This window comes from Melopsittacus undulatus, chromosome 3 (genome assembly GCF_012275295.1).
Source record: "Melopsittacus undulatus isolate bMelUnd1 chromosome 3, bMelUnd1.mat.Z, whole genome shotgun sequence".
NCBI lineage: Eukaryota > Metazoa > Chordata > Aves > Psittaciformes > Psittaculidae > Melopsittacus > Melopsittacus undulatus.
Genome location: NC_047529.1, coordinates 78,806,865 through 78,830,174, shown reverse-complemented (window position 1 = coordinate 78,830,174; position 23,310 = coordinate 78,806,865). Strand labels below are relative to the sequence as shown.

Genomic DNA, 23,310 nt, shown 5'->3' with positions numbered 1-23,310 from the left:
ACATGAGTTTGTGAGGATCTTATTCAAACATCATGGTCTAACCTAATCTATGGACAAGAGGAAAGCATCTTAATATGCAAGAAAGATTATTTGGCGTAGATATTAGGATTTTTCTTTTTTTTTTTTAATTAAAACAACATACTGAAAGACAAAATTGAAAAAACTTCCTAGAGTTTTGTAAGGAAGAGGTAGATAAATATCTGTCACATGTTCTTGGTCCTGCCAAGTACATGGTCAGTAACTCAGAAAGGCCTTTCTAGGTTTTTCTCTGTATGAATTTCTATGATTTCTATTTTAAAATTATCATGAAGAACCATCCATATGAAATTTGATTAATCTGATAGGATCAACTCATCTTTTTTATAGAAGTATGTATTTTTTCAGGCAATTTTGATTCTCTCTGATAAAGCAAATTTCCCCTCAGATACTAGTAATGAATGAATGGACTCCTACGTGCTGTAAGGTACCATTCTTTGTAAGCAGGGTTTGACCTGTGTTTTCCAGGGAGTTTTACCTCTGCCAGTTCACTGAGGTGCTGATGATGTCATTCCATACACCCTTCAGCGTCTGTAGCTCGGTTTGTATCACCTTTTGTCCTTCCTCACTGCTGCTTTTCAGTGCTTGTTCTCCTTTGCCAATGGCCATGTTCAGCTTAACTTCACCATCACCTTTGAGTAAGAGGATCTCCTGTGAGGCAAAATTAGTCAAAACATCAAATTTAAGTGAGAAATGAAAGCTGTTATTCTTTCAACAGTGGACACTACCTTCTGTGAGCTTATTTATCTTTGACAGCCATACCCAGTATGAACTCCTATGCACCTTTTCCTTTAAGTTCCTGTCCCTTGCTATGTGCAAGTGATCCAGCAGTTTTTCTCACAGCTATGCAGGCTTTTCACTGCATTGGTCATCCTAAGAGATTGCTCACATTGCAGTATTTAAGTAGGACAGGCACTGCACAGAAAGGCAGCCCCACATAGCTAGAACAAATCTCAAGAAAGCCCATGGAGGGATCTCCTACACTGATGACCTTTCTATTAGGATGTTTATCTCACCTGTTCTTGAAGACCACATGTGGCAGATATGTTACAGCCTCTCTGTGTCAATTATTCTAAGGCTTCCCCTCCATGAGGAAGCTTTTCTGTATCTGAATAAACATTTTCATAGTTCACTATTCTTTATTAATATAATATCTGGCATTTGTTTGTATTAAACTTCATCCTGTTTTTCATACTGTACCTCCCAATTTGTCAAAATCAACTTAAATTCTGATCCTCTCCTTCATAACTGTAGTAAGAATAAAATACAAAAACATTTCTCTTCTGCTAATGTGGCCCACAGCCAGTATTGACCTTGATGAGTAATCTCTAGTTGTATCCTTCTTTACCTGAATTTGTGTCAGCCGTCTCTCTAGTGTGTCTTTGCTACCAAGAATGCTCTCTGATGATGCCAGTTTATCTTGAATCTCTTTCAACCATAACCACATACTCTGCAATGCCTCCTCTAGAGTGAGATGTTCTTGGAGTGCAAGCTGACATGTTTGTAGCTTCTTCTTGACAGTTTTGACCATGTTTTGATAATTAGTGAGATGCTGAGAAGCCAGGCGCACTTCCCTCCCTGCACCATGGCCTTCTTCATTTAAAGTCTGTGCCATCTGGGACAGCTTATCAAAAGATTCCCTGGAAGAAAATAATGAGACTGAAAATCATTTTCAGAAAGCATATGATATTGCTATAGCAACTATCAGAAGTTATGAGTGTTGCTGACACAATCATCTATAAGCTCATAGTTAATAGACAAATCAGCTGGGAGAAACTGAAAGGAAATATAAGCAGTGTGTGTTGATTAGTATCTTTACTTGTGTACAGTGTAATTTCTTGCAGATTTTGGCACTCAGAATGGTCACACTGAAAGCTTTGTGTTGTACATTTAAATTAAAAGCTAACGTAATTTTCTTTTCAGCTGTCAGACTTTCCAATTCTATATGAACTGCTACCTTTTTGTATGTGACAAAGCTTCTGAGAACTCCACAGTCTGTCAGGTAGGAAGGCAGAATCGAAATATAAGGACATTTGTCCAGGATTAGACACAGACTCTGAAGTTTAGTACAAGGATCAGTAAAAGGGATTAAAATTCTGGGTTTATACAGCCTCGATTAATTTCCATTTACTGAATCACCCTTCCTGATACCCTGTGATTACAGGGAATTTCCATCAGACCAAAATATCTTGCATCAGTCTCCACGGGATAGGTAGTGACTGGGTGTTTCCTTTTAGCATGTTGTGTGGCTTGAGCAACTGACTACTATTTATGTTCTGTTTTCACCAACCTAATAATAAAAAAGAATTTGAAAACCACTGTGCACTAAAAAAGGCAATTACTTCATCATCTGTTGGCTAAGCCTGAGTTCTAGAAAGATTTCTCAGCCAATGTGGATGCTATTTGTGCTCTTTTATAAAGTTAACTATATGTGAAAAGGATTTGTGCTAACCTGGTTGAATCTGAGTGCTGCAGGTCAGAAAGAAAATTTTAAAACTGATATAATGATATTTTTATTACTGATTTTACAATCGATATAGTTAAGATTTTTTTATGTTTTTCAGTTTCCATTTATGCATGCATTAAGATAAGCTTTTTTTAATGAGAAATGTATCATCATTAAACTTTGGAGATGGCTACAAATTCCAGTCTCCTTAAAACTGGAAGTATCTGGATTCAGCCTCTTTTAACGGAGTATGTTGCAACACCTTTCTCTTTCTTTCACAAACACACTTTACCCCAACAGTTTAGTTTCACTGTTGCTTTAGCAGAGGAAAAAATGAGAGTATTTTAGGAAATGTATTTCATACTACCTTGAATTCAGTAACTCTTCCAGGAACTTTTCAACTTTATGCACCTCCTTTTTCTTCTCAGGAATAAGCTCTTTGTTCTCTCCTAATGCTTCTGTGCTTATTCTTTCTTCCATGTCACGTATCCACAAGCCAAGTTTCTTGTACTGATCTTCAAAACTATGAAAGAGATAAATACTTCCTTAATTTTTTTTTTCTCAGGTAGAGTGAAGTTAGTAGAAGTTGATTCAGTACTTTCAATATCCACAAACCCAGGAAAATAAAGCTAGACATCAATTTTACGCTTCGAGAATAAGAGTTGTACACAAAACATAATTCCACAATGACTACTAATCTAAAAATATTCAGCGACTCTCTAAAAATGTTCAGCAAAATCATGGGAACTACAGTGAGAACAGAACCCTCCAAAATTTAAAGTGACAGTGCTTTTATTTATTATTAGGTTCAGTGAAGGCAGACCAAAAGAAAGTTTTTTCCAAATCCTCATAATGATAGAGTCTAAGTTTAAAAAGTGGGTAAAAGTGGGTTTCTACTCAGTACTGACACTTACAACAACTTAAACGTTGAGCTTTTGATTTCTCCAACAGAACGTAACTGGAATCTCAGGCATTCAGAACTCAGCAAAACAAGTTCTGGCCCTAAATTTTAAAACCTTTCCCTTACATGAAGGCACACCATCTCATCTTGCTGTTTTATCCATTACTGCTACTACTACTAACTTTGCTTTAAGTTAGCAACAGTTTTGAATATAATTAACCTAAAAATATTCAATATCCAAAAATTCTGATCCTGAATAATAATTTAGCAGAGTTTTCTTATTAGGTCCTTAGGTCTTTAGGTCTGTGTGGAATGGGACAGGACAGACACCAGCTATGTAAAAAGCATACTGTCTTCAAAACCCAGGGCACAACTTGAAAATTCATCATACCTCTTCCTTTCAGGCAATTGCATTTAAATTCTGGAGAATCCAACTGCTGATTTGAGATTGCATGAGTTATGCAGATCTGTATATATGATTCTGACCTGGAATTACCTAACCAAAATAATACCCTTGGAGCAAGATCTCCAAGGATTGACATGTTTTTATCAGAGAACTTTATCATAGAATCATAGAATAGTTAGGATTGGAAAGGACCTCAAGATCATCTAGTTCCAACCCCCCTGCCATGGGCAGGAACACCTCACACTAAACCATGTCACCCAAGGCTTCATCCAACCTGGTCTTGAACACTGAAAGGGATGGAGCATTCACAACCTCCCTGGGCAACCCATTCCAGTACCTCACCACCCATATAGTAAAAGAATTTCTTCCTTATATCCAGTCTAAACCTCTGCTGTTTAAGTTTCAACCTGTTATCCCTTGTCCTATCACTACAGTCCCTAATGAAGAGTCCCTCTCCAGCATTGCTGCAGGCCCTCCTCAGATACTGGAAGGCTGCTGTGAGGTCTCTTCTAGGAGGCCTTCTCTTCTCCAGGCTGAGCAGCCCCAACTTTCTCAGCCTGTCTTCACATGAAAGGTGCTCTAGTCCCCTGATCATCCCTGTGGCCCTCCTCTGGACTTCTTCTAACAGTTCCATGTCCTTTTCATGTTGAGGACACCAGAACTGAGCACAATACTCCAAGTGAGGTCTCACAAGAGCAGAATAGAGGGGAAGGATCACTCCCTTCGACCTGCTGGTCACGCTCCTTTTGATGCAGCCCAGGATATGGTTGGCTTTCTGGGCTGCAAGCACACACTGAAGCTGGCTCATGTTCATTTTCTCATTGACCAACACCCCCAAGTCCTTCTCCACATGACTACCATGAATTTCCTTTTTAACCTGTAGCTGTGCCTGGGATTGCTCCAACCCAGGTGTAGGACCTTGCACTTGGCATGGTTAAACTTCATGAGGTTGGCATCAGCCCACCTCACAAGCATGTCAAGGTCCCTCTGGATGGCATTCCTTCCCTCCAGCGTATCAACAGAACCACACAGCTTGGTGTCATTGGCAAACTTGCTGAGGGCACACTCAATCCCAATGTCCATGTCACCGACAAAGATATTAAACAAGACCGGTCCCAACACCGATCCCTGAGGGACACCACTCGTTACTGGTCTCCAGCCAGACATTCTGGCGTTGACCACAACTCTTTCCATGTGGCCATCCAGCCAGTTCTTTATCCACCGAGTGGTCCTCCTATCAAACTGATGTCTTTCCAATTTAGAGACAAGGATGTTGTGTGGGACAGTGTCGAACGCTTTGCACAAGTCCAGGTAGATGACGTCAACTGCTCCACCCCTGTCCATAATTTCTGTATCCATGTCATAGAAGGCCAAATATTTGTGAAGAAAAAAGCAAACAGGACCAGCGTAACTGGAAATAATTTCAAATTGTTCCCTGTATTTCTGCAGCCAGACAATTTAATGCAGTCCACCTATGACTGATCTTACCTTTCCAGGCATGAAGCACAAGCTTCCAGGGACTTCTTATCATTCAGACACTGGTTGAGGAATTCCTGGAAGTTCTGGTTAGACTTCACAATTTGCTCCTGAATATTGCTCACAACTGGTTTAGGTAAACAAGCAGACAAACTTTCTGCTTCCTTGCAGGCAGCATCTAACTTGTTCTGTCCCTCACTAACAGAATCCAGCACACTCTGTGTAATAAAAGAATACAGTTTAAAATGCATAACTAAATTTAATAACTAAAGATAAGTAATATTTCTATTAGAATTCGTCAGTTTTCCCCAAGAAGATGAGACATGTCTAGCTATGGAGAAAATTCTAAGCAGATAGTTCAACTAAAAATTTATTAAGCGGTGCTACAATTCACAAAACTAAATTTTCCTACTTGGTCCCAAGGTAGTCCTGTTTTTGTCTGGACAGTTTACTCATGTCCTAAAAATGTTATATATTCCAAGAACTAGGGTTGTTTGAAGTAGGTGTGCTGCTATTTGTGTATCAAAAATCTGCATAGATAAGCTTTGACATGACAGTGATAATCTGAAAGACTGAATAAGCAACCATATAAGAAAACATAGGAAAAGAAGAGAAAGAAGGCAAAAAAAAAAAAGGAAAAAAGGATTGAAAAACAGAAACAGGAATAGTTTAGTTACACATATATCTTCCAGAAATTAAATTCTGATCTCTCAAAACAACGAACACAGTTTCCACTGTACTTCCTCTACAGTACATATTGCTGTCTTCAACCATTTTTACATTACCTTTTTGGAAACAAAACCAATAAATATTATAACATCTAGTAATTATTTTAGAGATATAATTGGATGAATATAGTTAAATTGCTAATTAATATTTTTTAATTGTTCACTCTACCTGCAAGTCATGTAGCTTTGCCTCTATGGCTTTGCTGTCTCCAGACCTATCAGATGACTCTTTTACTGCAGCCTTCACACCAGAAAACCATTCCTGGAATTCTTGCATTGAATCTTATTCAATAAAAAAGTATAGAGAAGAGAATATTTTTTTAAGAAGCAGCATTATCAACAATACCGTACAGCTGTCTTCCACAGTCCTTTTATTCTTTAGGAACAGTATGTGAAAGCTAATAGGATGAGTATCATTACCTTCAATGACCTTGGGCAGTGGGATTCATTTCACAAAAAGTTAGATGTTTCCACTGTAAACATCCAACTTTGAACAGCCACACTAGCTTCCCTTTATAGTCAGTGGGAAAAGATAGGCATTTTCAGTCTCTTACATATGTCCCAATTTAATGTATAGATTGTATCTGGATTAATATCTTAATATATAAGATTTAAAATTGCTTACTTCTCTCCACTGACTATCCAGGAATCCCAAGAAATACCCCAGTTGGGGACATTTAAACTATAAGCGTCTCCATTTGGTTATATAAATCTCTTTACGTCAAATACACAGTGTATCCGTGCAATGGAAGTATGTACTAAAAGTAAAGAGAGGTGGAACTGGGCTTGACTTTCATGCATATTACATGGTTAAAGTTGAATTCTGTTATAGTAAAGTGCTTTGTTTCATAGCAGTTATCAAATGAACATTTGGTAACAGGACTTTTGAAAGGCTCCATACAAAAATATAGTTGCAATTGCAGTGACATCACTGGAAACTCTGGCAGATTCCAGAATGATTCATGGCTGTGGGCTAACGGTTCATATTAATAAGACTGAAGACTCACCGAGGAAATGTTTTTCCAAGGACTCTTGCATGCTAGCCTGTGTTCTGCAACAGAGCACATTCACAGCTTCATACTTCTTTATTAACGAAGTGATAGTGCCACCAAGAGTTTCCAGCTCTACAGAATGGTATTTGCGACACAGACTGTTTAGGTTCTCACGGGTTGAGTCAATGCGGCTCTGCTGAAGCTGGAGGTCTTTTTGTGTTTCCTGAAAATGAAGTTACAACACAAATATGATGTTTGTAAAGAAACAGAAGAGCCCTCTCTTTTCCTCTTCCCATATGCTCTTTCCTCCTATGGTCTAATGCAAGTCCTAGACACAATGAAGGGAAGAACTACTGGTGCCCATTTCCTAAATTCTTCAAGTGAGATGAATCCTTGAAACTAAAGAGCCATCACAGAAGTGAGAGAAATGCTGTTTCTCATGATTTACTACTCTATTTCTAAACAAATTTCAAGGCATACTGAAGAACAATAGTTATTTTAAGCTAAGTGTGTATATATATGTGAGATGCAACAGGACACTGGCATTTGGTGGGATTTCTGAGTGAAAGGGAGTTTTTATCTGACTGGAGAGGAACATCTGTTTTAAAATTAAATTGTCCAGAAAACGGTCATTAAAATGTACTCAAACCAAAAACATATCTATGTGTTTTGTCACGTTATGAGGATCATAATTGTATTCAATCAAGAGAGCTCTAGGATGGAGACAAAAGAAGTGCTATATATGAGGACTAAGGAGGACTTCTGAGGCAGAAGTTTGTGTTAAAATTAAGCTCAGTCCGGAGCCTTTTACTATGATAAGTTACACATTCATAACCTATATTACAAAGGAGTAAGTGGACTTGTAAACATGCTGGAGTAATGACTGAATAGTTCAATGTAATAAAACCAGTTTTTGTCACAGCGAAGACTATAATATTCATTATAATGTTTTAAAAGTTTTGTATCAAATCAGAAAAAATCAGGTTAACAAATAGATCAGAACTTCAGTTCATTGGCAGAACTTAAAGGGTGTCAGTGCACTATTTGCTATGATTTTAGCAGCTGTGCAGGACATATTATTAAATTAAAATTAAGTATAATGCTTAGCAAAACTCTGCTAAAAACTAAAGACCACTGCATAAGAAAAAGCATATTCATTTTCTTCAGCACTGACCTTCACTTTATTTAGAGCATCAGGATTCAGGTTACGTGCACAGCACAACAGTGTTTCTTCCACTTCTGTTAACCAGTCTGTCATCTGATCAATAAACTTCTGTAACTGCATCTTCTGAGTACTAAAATCTTCCAGTGTCTCTTTTGCTGTCTCTGACATTTCTTTGGCATGTTCCAACTTCTGCCTCAAATCTGATTCTATAAACTAAAACCAAAATGTTAGCCATTAAAGCATTAAAATAAAGCATTTATTATGGTGAATGGTTATTGATATAAATAGAAGATAGTAAAGTGACACAACAATAATTTTACTCTCTTTACATCTATGAGTAAAGATACATAAATAAAACATGTCAACCATTCAGGATTAAATTTTAGATATACTATAATCCAACGAAAGGATACTAATTTATAAAAATCTAGACCACAAACTGCTAAAGTTATCCACTTCTGAAAAATTAAGCAGTTGCCATTAATTTGCCATATAAGCAGAACATGACCTAGATGCAAAAAGCTCCATAAAAAGCATACTTTTTTCTTTTTCAGAAAAAAATTAAGTTACTTAAAGAAATATGAAGAAAGAATAGTTATGATACATATACATAATGCAATATCATCTGTCACCTTAAAAGAAAAAGGCAGTACAGGGGAGACAGAAATTTCAGGAGGAATTTCTCAGTTACTTGAGCACAGTCTCTGATTATCAGTATCTTTATTTTACCTGGAGATCTGCAGGAGGCTCTTGACTATGGATCAGTTCTTTGAGATCTGAAATTTTGGAACTAAGCTGCTCCAACTTCAGCTCTTTAGCCTTGATTTCAGACTGTAAAAGAAATGTGGTCAAAGTTGCATGCCAAAATACAAGAAGGTTTTAGACCTTCAGAAGAATGCTCCATCAATTGCAAAAATGAAAGAAAATGTAAAAAAACATTTAGCAACATTGTTGTTGTACTTGGTTTCTTCCATAAAAATCTCCCATCTCTTCTCCTTTATTAGACATAGTTCAGAGACTTTTTTTCCCCTCCATTAAAATAACCACATACATTTTTAAAATTCAAAGTGTGCCAACAGCTTTTGTTTCTTAAAACCAGCTGAATAAAGATGGGAATGCAATTGTTTACTTGACTGGAAAAATCTACTGTGGTTGCTGGGTTCCACTTAACGGCATACAGCATACAATACATGTGCTTTCTGGTTTTTATTACAAGGAAGTGAGCTCTCAGAAAAAAAATTAGACACAAAAATAAATTTTAACCTCAGAAGGGAACTAAAATGTTCTGCTATATGTGCACTGACATATCTGGACCTTGTAGTTATTATGGTCATAGAGATCACAGTTATAAAGAAATATTCTACTTATTAAAAAAAACCCAACTAATAGCAAAGTGAAAGAGAAAATAATCATTTATATAATTACAGTTTTTAAGTATTAGGCAAATAATTGGTGTGTTTATCCTATTACCCAAGCTTGCTTTCCCAAAAAAAATCTGACAGATTACTCCAATTAAAAGATTGGACAGTAGATTTCAGAAACTACTGATTTTTGCTTAACTTCAGCTGAAATTGTCTAAAATACCCATCAGTTTCTCCTGGAACAGTTCAGTCCAATACTACACTTTCTGCAATTTTTGTGCTTGTAAGAACACATTACCATGTACTGTACTGCTAGAGCCAAAATTACTGTGGAGCTTAGATTTAGTAAGAAATGTGCTGTTTGTGTTTCTGTGAGAAGCAAATGGCTTCAAAAGAGGACCAGAATGCTGTCAGATAGACACTGCTTGAACAGGGGATATGGTGATCTACAACACAGCCTCGTCTATATGCCTGATACCACTTAAGATTTTGGTCTAGAACATTTTTATCACCGATTTATGGGTAAGCACCTGGAAGTCTTTCAGGAGAACCTCCATTCTCTGACTGTTACTTAAGTTGCTGATGCCTTCATTCAGTTGAGAAATGGACTTATGGAGCCATACATCCATTTCGCCTCCAGTTTTGAGGATGTCATCCCACAGAGACACACTTACACTCAGACGGTCGATGTTGTCTTCAATTCTTTCAGATACCTTTCAGGAGAGGAGATGTATCAATACCATTCATAAATTAATTTTAGATTTATTTTGCAGACAATTGCAAGACAAGTGCATAAAAAATGATTAGTACATCTAGACAAAATAATTTTCTTAGAATTAGGTCTAAGTTCTGAATTCTAATTTCAGTTTAGTTACCCATATCATAAAATAAACAAAAATCATATGTGAACGTTTCTAAATATTTGTGTATTTTTTACTGGGAAAGTTTTATGTTGAAATAAACTTCATCTTTAAAAACAGCTAGATTTAACTTTCTTATGTAATGTAGGAATTTCCTAATAAAATTGTATAAATATGAAAATATAAAATATTAGCTTTCATATTATGTTTCTCTGCTATAATGTCTTTCTCAACATACATCTTTTACAGTGTAGCTTAATACAATTTACTGCCTAATTTATTTAGTCCACTTTACTTTAGTAAAGTAATACTTTGCAAATACTTTAATAAAGTAATATGTTTGGTGAGAATCCAATCCAAATTTACACACAGAAATGTGCACTGAGCAAATTTATACTAGTAACATTCATACATTATTATAAGACCTTGTTTTAAATCTACCAAATTGATGTCACAACTTTGTGGTACAATGGATGTCAAATCCCTATGATTAACCCTTTGAGATATATACTTCAAAGTAAACTTTACTAAACAATTGTACTCTAAGATCCTAAGAAAATGTTAATACTGTAACCTTAGCCCAACTTAAAAACTGTATCCATTATACAAATACCAGACTCTTACATCTAGCCATTTGTCCACAATACAGTTCATGTCTGTTTTTACCGCAGCAGAGTCGCAGCTATGTACTCTTTTCAATTCTGCTAACAAATGTTTTCCTTTATTGGTGAAAATATCCAGCTCTTTTTGTTTATCGCTCAGTTCATTCTTGGCAGCTTCGTGCTGTGAACATAAATATTTACTTGTTTAATTAAGCCTTGAAGAAAGAAAGAAAAATTCAGTTCTCCAGGCATCCATCCCTAGCTCTGTGGTATATGTTATGCATTTGATAAGTCTCATTCAGCATGCCATCTCATATTTCACTATGCCACAAAAAGCAGAGCAATGGTTTTGTCATGAGCATAATCAAATAGTATGATTTTTATAAAAAAAATAAATAAAGCAGACAAGCTGGAATAATACATTCTGGTTTTTTTCTGCCACTTGGTAACCAGTTATCTTTAGGACTTAGGACATTTTTTAAAAAAAGTATTTTTATTATTCCCATTCTTCAGAATCTACATGTCTAAAATTGAATAATAAGAACCCATCATTGACTAACTAGTATCTAAAATCAGTTCTGGAATTACAGAAGGGTAAACAGAGGGCGTTGCAAAACAAAATTTAGAATTGTAAAACCTGTTACTCCTAGATAGTCTGGAAAACAAAAGTACAGATGTGTTCAGAAAGAAATTAGACAGTATCTTCAGAGCTACAAAGCCTGCAATTCTAGATGTAGGGAAATCTTCAAAACACTGTCAACTGAAGATGTAACAAGACACTGAGAAAGGATCATAGTAAGCATAGAATCATAGAATAGTTAGGGTTGGAAAGGACCTTAAGATCATCTAGTTCCAACCTCCCTGCCATGGGCAGGGACACCTCACACTAAATCTTATCACCCAAGGCTTCATCCAGGAAGCATCTCAGTTTTTTCTTTAAGAACTATTAGTGATCATCGTTAGAGGTAAGCTATTAATCTGGATGCAGTAGGGCCATGTTGCCATGTCTGTTTGTTATGGTAGAAGTTGTGCAAATTATTTATTATGTTCCAACTCCTTCAGGCTCAGATGTGGCCAGTATTGGAACAGGGAATTCTCCACTCTCCAAGACCCACATTAAGGAGGGGAATTATATGGAAGTTAAATGCATTTCTTTGTTAGACTGTTGAGCTCTCATCTGGCTTTCAGTTTCAGTTAAAATGTCTGTTATTAAAATGTCAGAAATAAACACAGTTTAGAATGAGGTTTATACAGATCTCACTGAAGAATTTTTAATCAATAGCTCACTAGGCTTCCAAATGAAATTACCCTCTGAATGAAAGGAAAGAATATAAATCAGAACTGGTTATCCTGACAGGCTGGTGGATAGCAGAATTTAGAATTTTAGAAACACCAGTAAAATTAATGGAGTGCAAGAATCCAAATTCCTTGTCTCAATGGCTCAATGACCACTATCAACATTGTACCCCATGGAATAAATTATCTTAGAGAAAGAGACAGACATAACCCTTCTTTTGTTGACTTTATTCTACTAAAAACATTACCCAATATGAAAAAAAAACATTAAAGTATGTTGACTGGAAATATTCTCTTATACTATCATAGTAATATATTCACAATATATTTTATATAAGGACCAGATAACTTATGCATTTTGCATTTCTAGGTGTTAAAACTGTAAATAGCAAACTGTTTTTGATAAACACATTAACGGATCTTGCCAAATGCTTAAAAAGGATGGTATTATTTCCTCATCAGAATCTGTACTATTTAAACCCTGAATGTCAGTGTGATCAAAACCAAATCAAAAGATTTGACAGTAGATTCAAGGAACTTAAAACACAGACCAAGGGCACCTTTAAACTTTAAAAAAACCCATCTAAACCTTTTAAATACCTCAAATTAAAATATATATAATTACCTTTGATAAAGTTCGCTTGATGTCTTCACGGTCCTTCCAAATGGATTTGATCACTGAAGCACTGTCAGCACTGTCTATGACTTTCATTATTGTTGTCTTCAGGCTCTGATATTCCTTCATTAGATCAATAAGAATGCAAGATTGCTCCTTTCTGTAATGTGAAAAGGCTGTGTTAAAATAATTTGCTGTCATGTTTCTAAGGGAAAGAGAATATGATGTAGAGATTCAGCATGGGAAAATGAGGATGCAGTGCTAAACTTGTTTTGGGCGGCTAAGAAAATATTTAGGTTTTACAAATCACTGTGGGTCCACACATCTCAAAACACTTCACTGAAGAGCCAGTATATAGATCACCATTGCATATATATCAGATGTCAAAGCAACAGACTTGAGCAAAAGACTGACTGATACTGGAATTCAAGCTTCTCACTTCCTAAGTTTAACAACTTACTGACTGGAAACCACACTGTAATGATGCTGGCACTCACAGCTCTTTTTTTTAACTTGCTCCTTTAACATACAGTTTTTGTTTTGTTTTGTTTTTCCATAAATAGAAGCCCAAGTAAAGACAGACAAAATTTACGTACACTGAGGATGATGTAGTACTGAATGAATCCAGCACTCAACTTTACCATGCAAATTTAAAAGAGAACATTTGAAGTTTCCTTTAAAGATGACAAAGATGGAGGTAAGACAAAGAAAAGGGTAAGATAAAACTTTCTTTAGTTTCTTTAGTTCTTTATCAACTTAGATTGATATACAAACCTGTCATATCACTGATTATACATTGATGATTGTTACGAACTTGGTCCCTTGGGCAAACAGACTTAAATCTAAGAATGATTTAGGAATGCTGAATATTGGGTTGCCAGAAATACATATTCAACAGAGAAGGAAAATACATGCTAGAAGGACAGTATGTATCTCAATGGATACACTAGGAGAGTAAATAATAACATGCAACTAAAAACCCAGTATATCTATAAGCACTGCCCCAAGGACCGGACATGGAACTGTTAGAACAAGTCCAGAGGAGGGTCACGAGGATGATCAGGGGGCTGGGGCACCTTTCATGTGAAGACAGGCTGAGAAAGTTGGGGCTGCTCAGCCTGGAGAAGAGAAGGCTGCGTGGAGACCTTATATAGCAGCCTTCCAGTATCTGAGGAGGGCCTACAGCAATGCTGGAGAGGGACTCTTCATCAGGGACTGTAGTGACAGGACAAGGGGTAATGGGTTGAAACTTAAACAGCAGAGGTTTAGATTGGATATAAGGAAGAAATTCTTTACTGTTAGGGTGGTGAGGCACTTGCATGGGTTGCCCAGGGAGGTGGTGAATGTTCCATCCCTTTCAGTGTTCAAGACAAGGCTGGATGAAGCCTTGGGTGACATGGTTTAGTGTGAGGTGTCCCTGCCCATGGCAGGGGGGTTGGAACTAGATGATCTTAAGGTCCTTTCCAACCCTAACTATTCTATGATCCTATGATTCTATGATTAATAGTATAATCACAAGTATCCTGGTTTATACTGTTTTATCTTCTACTCAGTACTAACATAGAAGCCCTGTTTTTTATTGGCATTAATATGACAAGAAGATATTAAATGCAAATAACCAAGTCTCTTTCCCCCACTAAAAGAACTCTCTCATTTGTCACCTTAAGTCTAAGATCTACTTACTTTTCATGTATAACTTTCTTGGTATCCTCCCACAGAGATTCTAAGCGATTTATCTCTTTGTCAATCTCAGAAGCTAGTGTAATGTCTTTTTGGGCTATTTGTTTTGCTTTGTCCATGAGCCACTGGAGTTTGTGTTGGTGAGAATTCAGTTCTTCATCTAACTGGTTAAAGAACCTTAATCTGCAAGTTAAAAGGCAGATTTAAAATTTACTTAGCTTCACTTTTTTTTGCAAGAGAAAGGAGGACAAAATAAGACTGAAATAGTTGCCGTTACTATGCACCAAGTTCCCTTTTTCTAACATTTCCTACACTATCTTCCAAAACCAAAGTGTTATCTGGATTTTCTTCTGCTACAGCTGGGCTCAGAATGTAATTTTACTACAATACCTCTACAATTATATAGATATACATATACCTTCACCTTACACAGTGACTTGGAAATATACTCAAATATTTTTATAAATACTTTATTATAGTGTTTTCCTTCAGCACATGTACAGTCTATAACTCTGTAAAAGTATAAGAAGTTATACTGTATGGGATGTCTAATAGCTATTTGGAGCTGTTACAAATACCCAAATGTTTCATTTGGATTAAATAAATTTATGAGACAAAGATTTTTTCAACTGTTCTTGCAAAATAAAAGATTAGCAGCACTTGCTGAGTGTTCTGCTCACGTTCTCCCTCCATCCAAATGGCTCACTTATTTACAAAATTTTATTAAGTAGATGTATGAACTCATGAATGCCTAGCAATTTTCCAAGGCAGAAAACTCACACATGCCTCCAATGCATCATAAAAAAATCTAGAGACTGCAAGTAAATAAAGAAGCACCAATCTCAAGCATTTATACTGTTTTTACCTTTGCTGGAGGGCTTGTAGTGCTGCTTCCTTCAGGCCTTCCTTGTCAGCCTTTTCCTCAATATCGTCAATACTCTTCAGGAGCTGTTCTTTATGTTCCATGAAAGATCTTCGCAAAGCTCCAAGAGCTTCTGCCTCACTCTGTTTGGTTCCCAGCAGGTTTTGAACTGTCTCTAGTTCCAAGCACAGATTATCCACTACAGCCCTGCAGGAAGTCCTCTGCTCAGAAATGCTGTGTTTTAGATGATACTGGGCCTTAGTAAGGGAGCCATCCAAACTGATTGCAATAGATTCCAGGTTGTTAAGATTTTGAATTACATCATTGAGTTCCTTCTCCAGTAATTTGGATTTAGCTTTATCTATGTTTCCTGTTTTCTCCACTGCCTGCCTCAGCTGGTGGAGCACTCTTGATGCAGCACTGTGGAGCTCCAGGAATACCCGCAGCTGATCCAGAGCCTCTTGTCTTTGGCTAGTTATTTGACTTGCCTCCTGAAAGATCTGAAAGCAATCTTCAGTCTTTCCCTGCAATGTCTGCTGGTCTTCTGGGCAGCTAAAAGAACACAATCTATCTACATGATCCTTCAGACTCTGTAACTGCTGTTTCTTACTTTCGACTTCCATTGAGTGCTTCTATGGAAAAATAACAAAATAGGGATGGGTTTTTTCTTCCAATCAAAAGGTCAGAAAACATTTTCATACTAAGGAGCAAAACAAGTACTACTGAGGGTTTTTCAGTAAGAAGAGTTCAGTTTTACAGTTTTGCTTTAAACTAGTTATTTGACAGAAATCTGTATGTGACTGCAACACCATGTCTGTTCTCAAACAAATAAATGACCTCATGCTGGTTTTAGATGAATATGTAGCTGAACACACTGTACAATTTCTCTGTCTTTAATATTTACATCCAAAAGTTTACCTTATTGTGAGATGCAGCTAGTTGTTGATCAGCTGTGCTTATCTCTGAAGTGGCTTGTAGTTCAGCAAGAAACTGCTTAATCCAGTCTGAAAACCCGAGCAGGAGCTCATCAAACTGCCTGTGCTCATCAACAAGAGACTGAAGGAAGTTGATCCTATAGGATATCAGATGTAAATATGAAAGCACTTGATGTAAATTAATCATTTCCCATAATGAGAACCACAGCTGATTGGACAGCATTAAAATCAATGCCAGGTGAAAGGAATGAAGGAAATGTTCATTTATGTTACAAATGTGATGACTGCCTTGTTGGTTTATTAAATGGGTAACAACACAACACCTGAAAGCACCATTTTGGCTCTTTCCTGTTTCCACTGTTTTATTCCTATCAACTGTTAGAAGTGCCCAAACAATCAAGGTATGCTCGTCAACTTTTCTTCATGGGGGGTAGTCCCAGCAGAGAGAATGATATTGACAGAAGCTAAGCTTCAGTCTTCAGGCATAGAATTCTTTTTGCCCCATCATCTGCAACACTGCATATAACATGAGATTCTCGCTAATTTAGGCAGGGGTTGAATAACTGCATGTTCAACTTTCATTGAAGCAAGTGAAGGTCAAGTCTGCTCAGAGGAACACAGTTCAAAGGAAGAGTGTGTCCAGTGGAGCACTCAGTACCTAGCAGAACTAAGCTTCTAAACCTTGACCTTAGAAAAAACCTTTTAGTTTAACTTCCCACTTCCCTTAGAAATTTCTCTACATGATTTTCAACATGAAAAGCTATGTACAAGATCATTATATTGTAAAATTATCATATTGATAAAGCACCTCAAAGCTTATGCCGTTGACCAAGGTCTATTACTTAAGCTCCTTTACAAACAGTAAAATATGCATGTTCATCACCAAAGCAATTGAATCTAAATATATGATAACATACCGTTTCAGAAAAGGAAGCTGTGTTCCTGAGCCTAACATAAGCCAGCTGTCTAACAACAGTATTTATGGCATATGAAAACTCCCAAGTAAGTTCAAATAGATAATATTGTGGCTTTGCACAGGATAAAGCATGTAAGTGAAAAGCCACATTATCTTCATTCCCTGTATCACACTTCTTCAAACAGAAATCTTCTATCACAAAAAGATAGTGAGAGATTATTCCAAAAAGACAGCATGATAAATCTGTGGGATTTTCCACACCCTGTTCCCGGGAGCTCAGTGTTCAATATGAATCTTAAACCTTTGTTTTCTTAATGGTAATACTGTAAAAACTATAATTCAGTATTGAAAAGCCTCATCTGAATATTGGTTACTCTCATTTAACATGTAAAAATCATACTGAAGCACAAACCTTTTATCAACAGTTTGTGGTAAAGTTTTCCACCTCTTATCCAGCTCTTCAAATTTTTCCTTTATTGTTTTCACACAATGTCTGGAAGCTGTTGGGAACAGCGACTCATTTAACTGCAATAGGTTTGCATAGACTGAAGCATGGGACTCAGCATCTGCCCTCAAATCCTGGGAAAACATTGGAATGTACAGCCTTTAGATTAAATAAGGCATCACATTATGTAAAATAATAAAAATTACAAAAAAAATCATCTATGGATTTACAGTACACCACTTTGGAACAAGTGAACGAGTACAGTCAAATACTTGGAGGTTTTTTTTTAGGACAAACACATATCAGGCCTCAAGACCCCTCAGACAGCTAAATCAGCAACTGTAATTCAGTAAGTAAAAAAACCCATAGGTGAGTTTTTTTCTCCTTTAGAATCAAGTGCAATCTTTCCACACAGTTCTACTGTATGATGAAAGTGGTTAAAATAAAGACTAGATTTTGCAATGTATTTTGTGTGCAGCAATAATTATAAGGAATTCCAACTGTAAGAAAATGTCACAAATTGGCCCAACTAACCACAGAAACCAAAACCCAAAGCAGTTTTTCTTCTCTTCAGTAATATTTAAAACTGAAATGATGGACTCACTGGCTTCATGGATGGTGAAAAATATTTAAAATTTGGCTAACTGCTTTATATTAATCTAAAAACAAATGGCAAAAATTCCAAGGGAATGCATATTTTAGAATAGGATGAAAGTCTTGTGTGTCTTAAAAGAATCAGAAATCGAGAGTTTCCTTGTGGATTCAAAACCATTGAGCATTTTGTCATCTGAGCAACTTTCCTCACAGGCCATAAAAAGTAACATTGTCTAACAAAGGAGTTTCTCCAGAGAAAGGATCCTCTGGCAAGCAGACTGATATCCTTCTTTGACAGATAACAGGTTATACCAGGGCATTATTTTTCTTGAGCCGGCATATTATATTTGCAAATAACATTTTTCCTGTCATTTTCTTGTATTTGATAGATAACAACAGTGATAACGTAACACTTCCCCAGGATATTTCTTAAGCCCGGAATCAGGTGACTTGTCAGACTACAACTGAGCAAGTCTATGCTTTAAAAGACACAGAAGCAAAACAGGAAAATGTAGAGGACAATCCTTCAGTTGAGACATACCTGCAGTGATTGCAGTTCACTTTCCAGTTTAACTCTGTCAGCAGAAATGTACTGCTCAGAAGGCCTGGCTGTAGCTTCACACCCCTCCAACCAGGTCAGGAACACAGACAACTCCTTCTCCTGCCTAACAAAATCACAATTCAGAGTTACCAGCTCAATCACCCTTCAGTCTTGCACACTGACCACAAGAAGGTGTCTGTATCCATCACAAGACGTGAGAATCTACTCACTTCTGCCACTTAGCCAGAAGAGTTTCTAATAAGGTCTGTTTCTCTTTAGCATTTTCCAGCACCCTTTCATATTTCTGCTGTAATACTGTAACCTCCTGAGCAGCTTTTTCTCTGTTGGCCACCTTTCGGGCACAGGCTGAGAGAGAGGCCAGAGTGTTGCTCAGTTTTTCCACAGTATGACAAAGGTCCTAACGAACATGTAAAAGAAACAGAAGTCAGATGCATAAACAATAGAGCTATGGTAACGGCAACACAAAAAATTCTGTACTTCTACTCAAAGTTTGAAGTGATGCTACATCTACCAGATCATGAAGTCGCTGCATAGCTTACATTTCACTCAGCTCTATCCTAGATATATGCCCCAAGCATGTCAAGAAAGTAGCTTGTAGTAGGGAAAATCTTTCCTAAGAACAGTGTTAAAGTCAGCATCAAAAGGGTCAGATCTTCTGAATGGACATGAGACATGACCAATCAGGACAAAGCTCTAAATTCCCTAATATTTGTCTAAGATTTGCTCTAATTTGTACATGTACAGTAAGAACAAAAGCTCAGTTCAACATGTGAAGACTGACAGATATGCAGACCATGTCATGACATGAGAGGCAGGGAACAATTACTGTGAAATTTTGTCAGCATTTCTTTTCACAGAAATGGCATCTGAAGTTGACTAGACTTTACAGTATCACCATTTCCAGGCAGATGGGAAACTTGTTCTTATGGAAATGACTGGAATGTAGTGCTGTGAGTTAGAAAACACAAAATGAAATTTTTGTTTTAGAATTAAGACCACTAAAGTTCCAACTCAAAAGTGTGCAATAATAACAGTAGTAATGAGTATAATTACAGTCATGAAAGAAAGCATATGTAAGAGGAAAGGTGACTTGTACAGCAACAACCAGCTAATGTTGAAACTGAATAATAATAATTTCATCCTGTTCCCATAGGAAAAACAACAATTTACATTGCATACTCAGTATATTCAAAGTGTTTACAAGCCAGTAACAATAATGATTACATTTGCTGTCTGTAAAATATTTTTCCTCAATGAGTATCAAGCTTTTTTGAAGCAGACAGGTCAGTTCTTCCTTGAATATAGCCTTTACAAGTAGTTACGACTAAGTTCAGAATAAATTACATGTATTTTACTGCAAGAACAGTACGAATAAAAGTTTTTACTATATTTTCTTAGTAGAAAATTAATGATTCTTGTGGGAGAATACATTACAAACTTATAGACACAGATAAAAATGCTACACCAAATTCCAAAATTTGGGATGGATTTTTAGTAGTCCAAACATCCATGGATTTCTGGCATCACAGATAAAAGTTTGTCAGTTGAAACTCTGTCCAGTCTATGCACTGTCCAAGAGAAATTACTCCCAAGAAGATTTTGTTGTTTTTTTTTAAATCACAGATTTCTATAAACTAAGATCCAAGCTTCATTAAAATCTTTGAGGAAAAAATTGCCTAACAGATGTTTCTTGATGAAAAATCTTCTATTTTTCATAACGTTTTAGATGCATAAAAATACAAACAAGAACCTGAGGGATTAATTCAGGCTTTTAGGCTTTCCTTTCTCTAGAGTGGGGAAAAAATCACGCAAGCCTGTTTGAAATGGTGCAAAGAAATAGCTGAGGAAGCCTGCATAAGCCTTCCCTTGGCTGTCCAGTGTGACAGGCAGCCCTCATCTCCTCCTGCTACCTCACTGGCTGGTGTAATATCAGACAGCACCCGGTCTGGAGGTTATTGGCATTTCTGTGAGGAGAGTAATGTGGCACTGTTTCCCTGGACTTGTGTCAGGAATCTCTAGCCACACGCTCACCGTGTAATCCTGAAGGACTGCATATGTTGCTGATGATGAAGAGCATGATGTAAGAGGTTCAGCTAGCTTAGCTTCAAATTCAGACACTGTCTGCTGCACCTATGAAGAAAAGGCAAAGCAGAGAGTCTAAAACCAGCAGGAAATACATAACTGATGCCTTAAATATAATCTTTTAAATATTTAGTGCTAAGAGAATATTATATCCTAAGCTTTTGCAGTGCTGAGTGCCTTTGAAGCTAAAAGATGCTAACTGTGCTCAGCTATTTAGGACTGGGGCAATAATAATATTTAAATTATTTTCCTTATGACTTACTGACAAGCCAAGATTAAACTTAAATTGTTTATAAGAAGTATGGATGTGGTTTATTTGTGCAACATAAAGGATAATCACTAAGGTTTTCTAAAAGAAAGCATAATGTTTTGAGTATGTATATGTTAGTGTCTTCCTGAACCTGCCTTTTAATTTATTCAAAGCACAAATTTACACAGAGGTCTTGCAATTACTTTACAAAGTTACTCAAGTATTCTAGCCAATCCTATAATATTTTATATTTAATTTTGGAAATATAAAGGGTAAATGTATAATTTGCTGCAAACAATCCATTAGTTTTTTCATTGTCTACCTTTTTAAGACTTTCTTCGTATTTCTGCTGCACTGATGCATTCCCTGTGATTGTTCCTTCCAGTCTCTGTGCATGATCTCTTAGCTCTTCCCAATACCTTTTGACTTGAGTCAGTTTGGCTTTAATATGTGCACATTCTCCAGAGGTTACAAACTGGGAAAAAGACTTGGCTTCCTCTTCTAGCTTTGAGATTCCAGTTATTTTACCATCTATTTCTTTATTAATAACCTAAAATGTAAAGTAATAGTAAATAAAGAAGCATAATAGGATTTTAATTATCAGAATATTATTTTTTGCTTCATTCTTTTACCTGAGCTACTAATATTCTTCATTAAAAAAGCAAACAAGAGGAGAGTTCATTGAACACTTGAAATAAGTAGGTACAACAGTAACTAATTAATATGACCTTTAAATTCCTTTTATCTTCTTGAAATTTGCACTGGAAAAGGTTTAGAAAACATTCGCCCTAAAACCAGTATCTATAAAGAGCAATTAGAATTGGCTGAAGAATTTCATAAGCAGACAAGATGGTTCATATTTTCACAGCAAATTAATACACAATACTCTTAAAGATTCAAAATAAATACAAGATGAGAAAAAGTAAGTGTATAATTGAAAACAATATCGCTAAGGAGCTGAATCCTAACAGGTGATCACTTGTGTTTAATAAGTTTTCAAGCCCTTACAAAATAAAACATGCTACAATTTAAAAACCAGTAAAGATTGCTTTAATTTTCTAATTTAAAATTCCATAGCTTAATAAAGAATAAAATAAATTATATTATGAGGTGGGTTGAATGTGCCTCAGGCAAAGGATTAAATAAAGAACCACATTATCGTATAAATAGGAAATCATGAAACAAGGGTGATGCTACTTTTGGTTCTTTTCAGCTGCCTCCTACATCAGTTAGTAAATGCATAAAGCAAACTAGCTCTGGCTTTACATTTTGTCAGTTTTCTATTATTTTGCACTTGTTTTTATTGCAAAATGGAGGCAAACCTGAAAGCTACAACACCCAAGACAGAAACTTGTACTGTTTCATATTCAGTGGCTATTTATTAAGTAAGCATCAGTGATCTTGGAAATAAGATTTTTTTTTTCCACAATGGAATTCTTTTAATTTCTCCTGATTTAGCACGTCCATGGAGTTCTTCTCAGAAGCCGTGACTAACACTCATTGGGAGGGAACTGAAAGAGCAAAGAGTACTCTTTGAAACTGAAATAGGCAATAGCATTCCGACTTAAAAATGTTAAGATACGTATGTAGATGAAATCGACTAAAACCTTCCTGAAAATGCACAAATGCACTCTCGAAAGTATAGAAAGTGCCCGCCTTCTGCTATAATTGTGCTAAAAATATGGTATTTTTCTTGCTGCTATAAAGCTCAGGAGTGGCTTACTGCAAAATCCAGTCTAGAATTAGCAGGATGACAGTACAGAAAAAATGCGGTGCTGGAAGCATTTATAGTGTCTCTTTATGCAATATATTCTGAATTAATTCAGATTAAAAAATATCATTTTTTTTTCATGAGAATATGGTGCTGAGGAAAAATACTGTATTTGCAGCCCTGAAGCTGAAATTATCTAACAATGCAGCAGATACAAATGAGGCAGCACTTTTTTACTCCCACACTATTCTGTTAAATTCACTCGGTTACATAAAAGAAGGTGGATAATTGAGGCCTTCAAACTCTCACCAAGTCTGCCACCAATGGTAACTGCTTGTGAATACTGTCATTTTGTTCCATCAGGAACTTTGGAGAAATGTGTAGGTGA

General features: G+C 36.4%; 1 protein-coding gene across 1 annotated transcript in view; it reads right to left on the bottom strand.

Moving 5' to 3' along the window:
- Positions 1-23,310, bottom strand: part of SYNE1 (spectrin repeat containing nuclear envelope protein 1) — a 243,720-nt gene that overhangs the window by 160,273 nt on the left and 60,137 nt on the right. The window contains exons 34-52 of the mRNA XM_034060451.1: positions 21,534-21,761; positions 20,911-21,009; positions 19,089-19,276; positions 18,859-18,982; positions 17,691-17,857; positions 16,346-16,499; positions 15,431-16,059; positions 14,569-14,748; positions 12,895-13,045; positions 10,996-11,154; positions 10,042-10,224; positions 8,880-8,981; positions 8,160-8,363; positions 7,001-7,208; positions 6,163-6,275; positions 5,278-5,483; positions 2,850-3,005; positions 1,385-1,676; positions 515-687 (exon numbers count right to left, since the gene is read on the bottom strand). Coding sequence (XP_033916342.1) covers positions 515-687; positions 1,385-1,676; positions 2,850-3,005; positions 5,278-5,483; positions 6,163-6,275; positions 7,001-7,208; positions 8,160-8,363; positions 8,880-8,981; positions 10,042-10,224; positions 10,996-11,154; positions 12,895-13,045; positions 14,569-14,748; positions 15,431-16,059; positions 16,346-16,499; positions 17,691-17,857; positions 18,859-18,982; positions 19,089-19,276; positions 20,911-21,009; positions 21,534-21,761 — 3,716 coding nt within the window. The remainder of the gene's footprint in view (positions 1-514; positions 688-1,384; positions 1,677-2,849; positions 3,006-5,277; positions 5,484-6,162; positions 6,276-7,000; positions 7,209-8,159; positions 8,364-8,879; positions 8,982-10,041; positions 10,225-10,995; positions 11,155-12,894; positions 13,046-14,568; positions 14,749-15,430; positions 16,060-16,345; positions 16,500-17,690; positions 17,858-18,858; positions 18,983-19,088; positions 19,277-20,910; positions 21,010-21,533; positions 21,762-23,310) is intronic.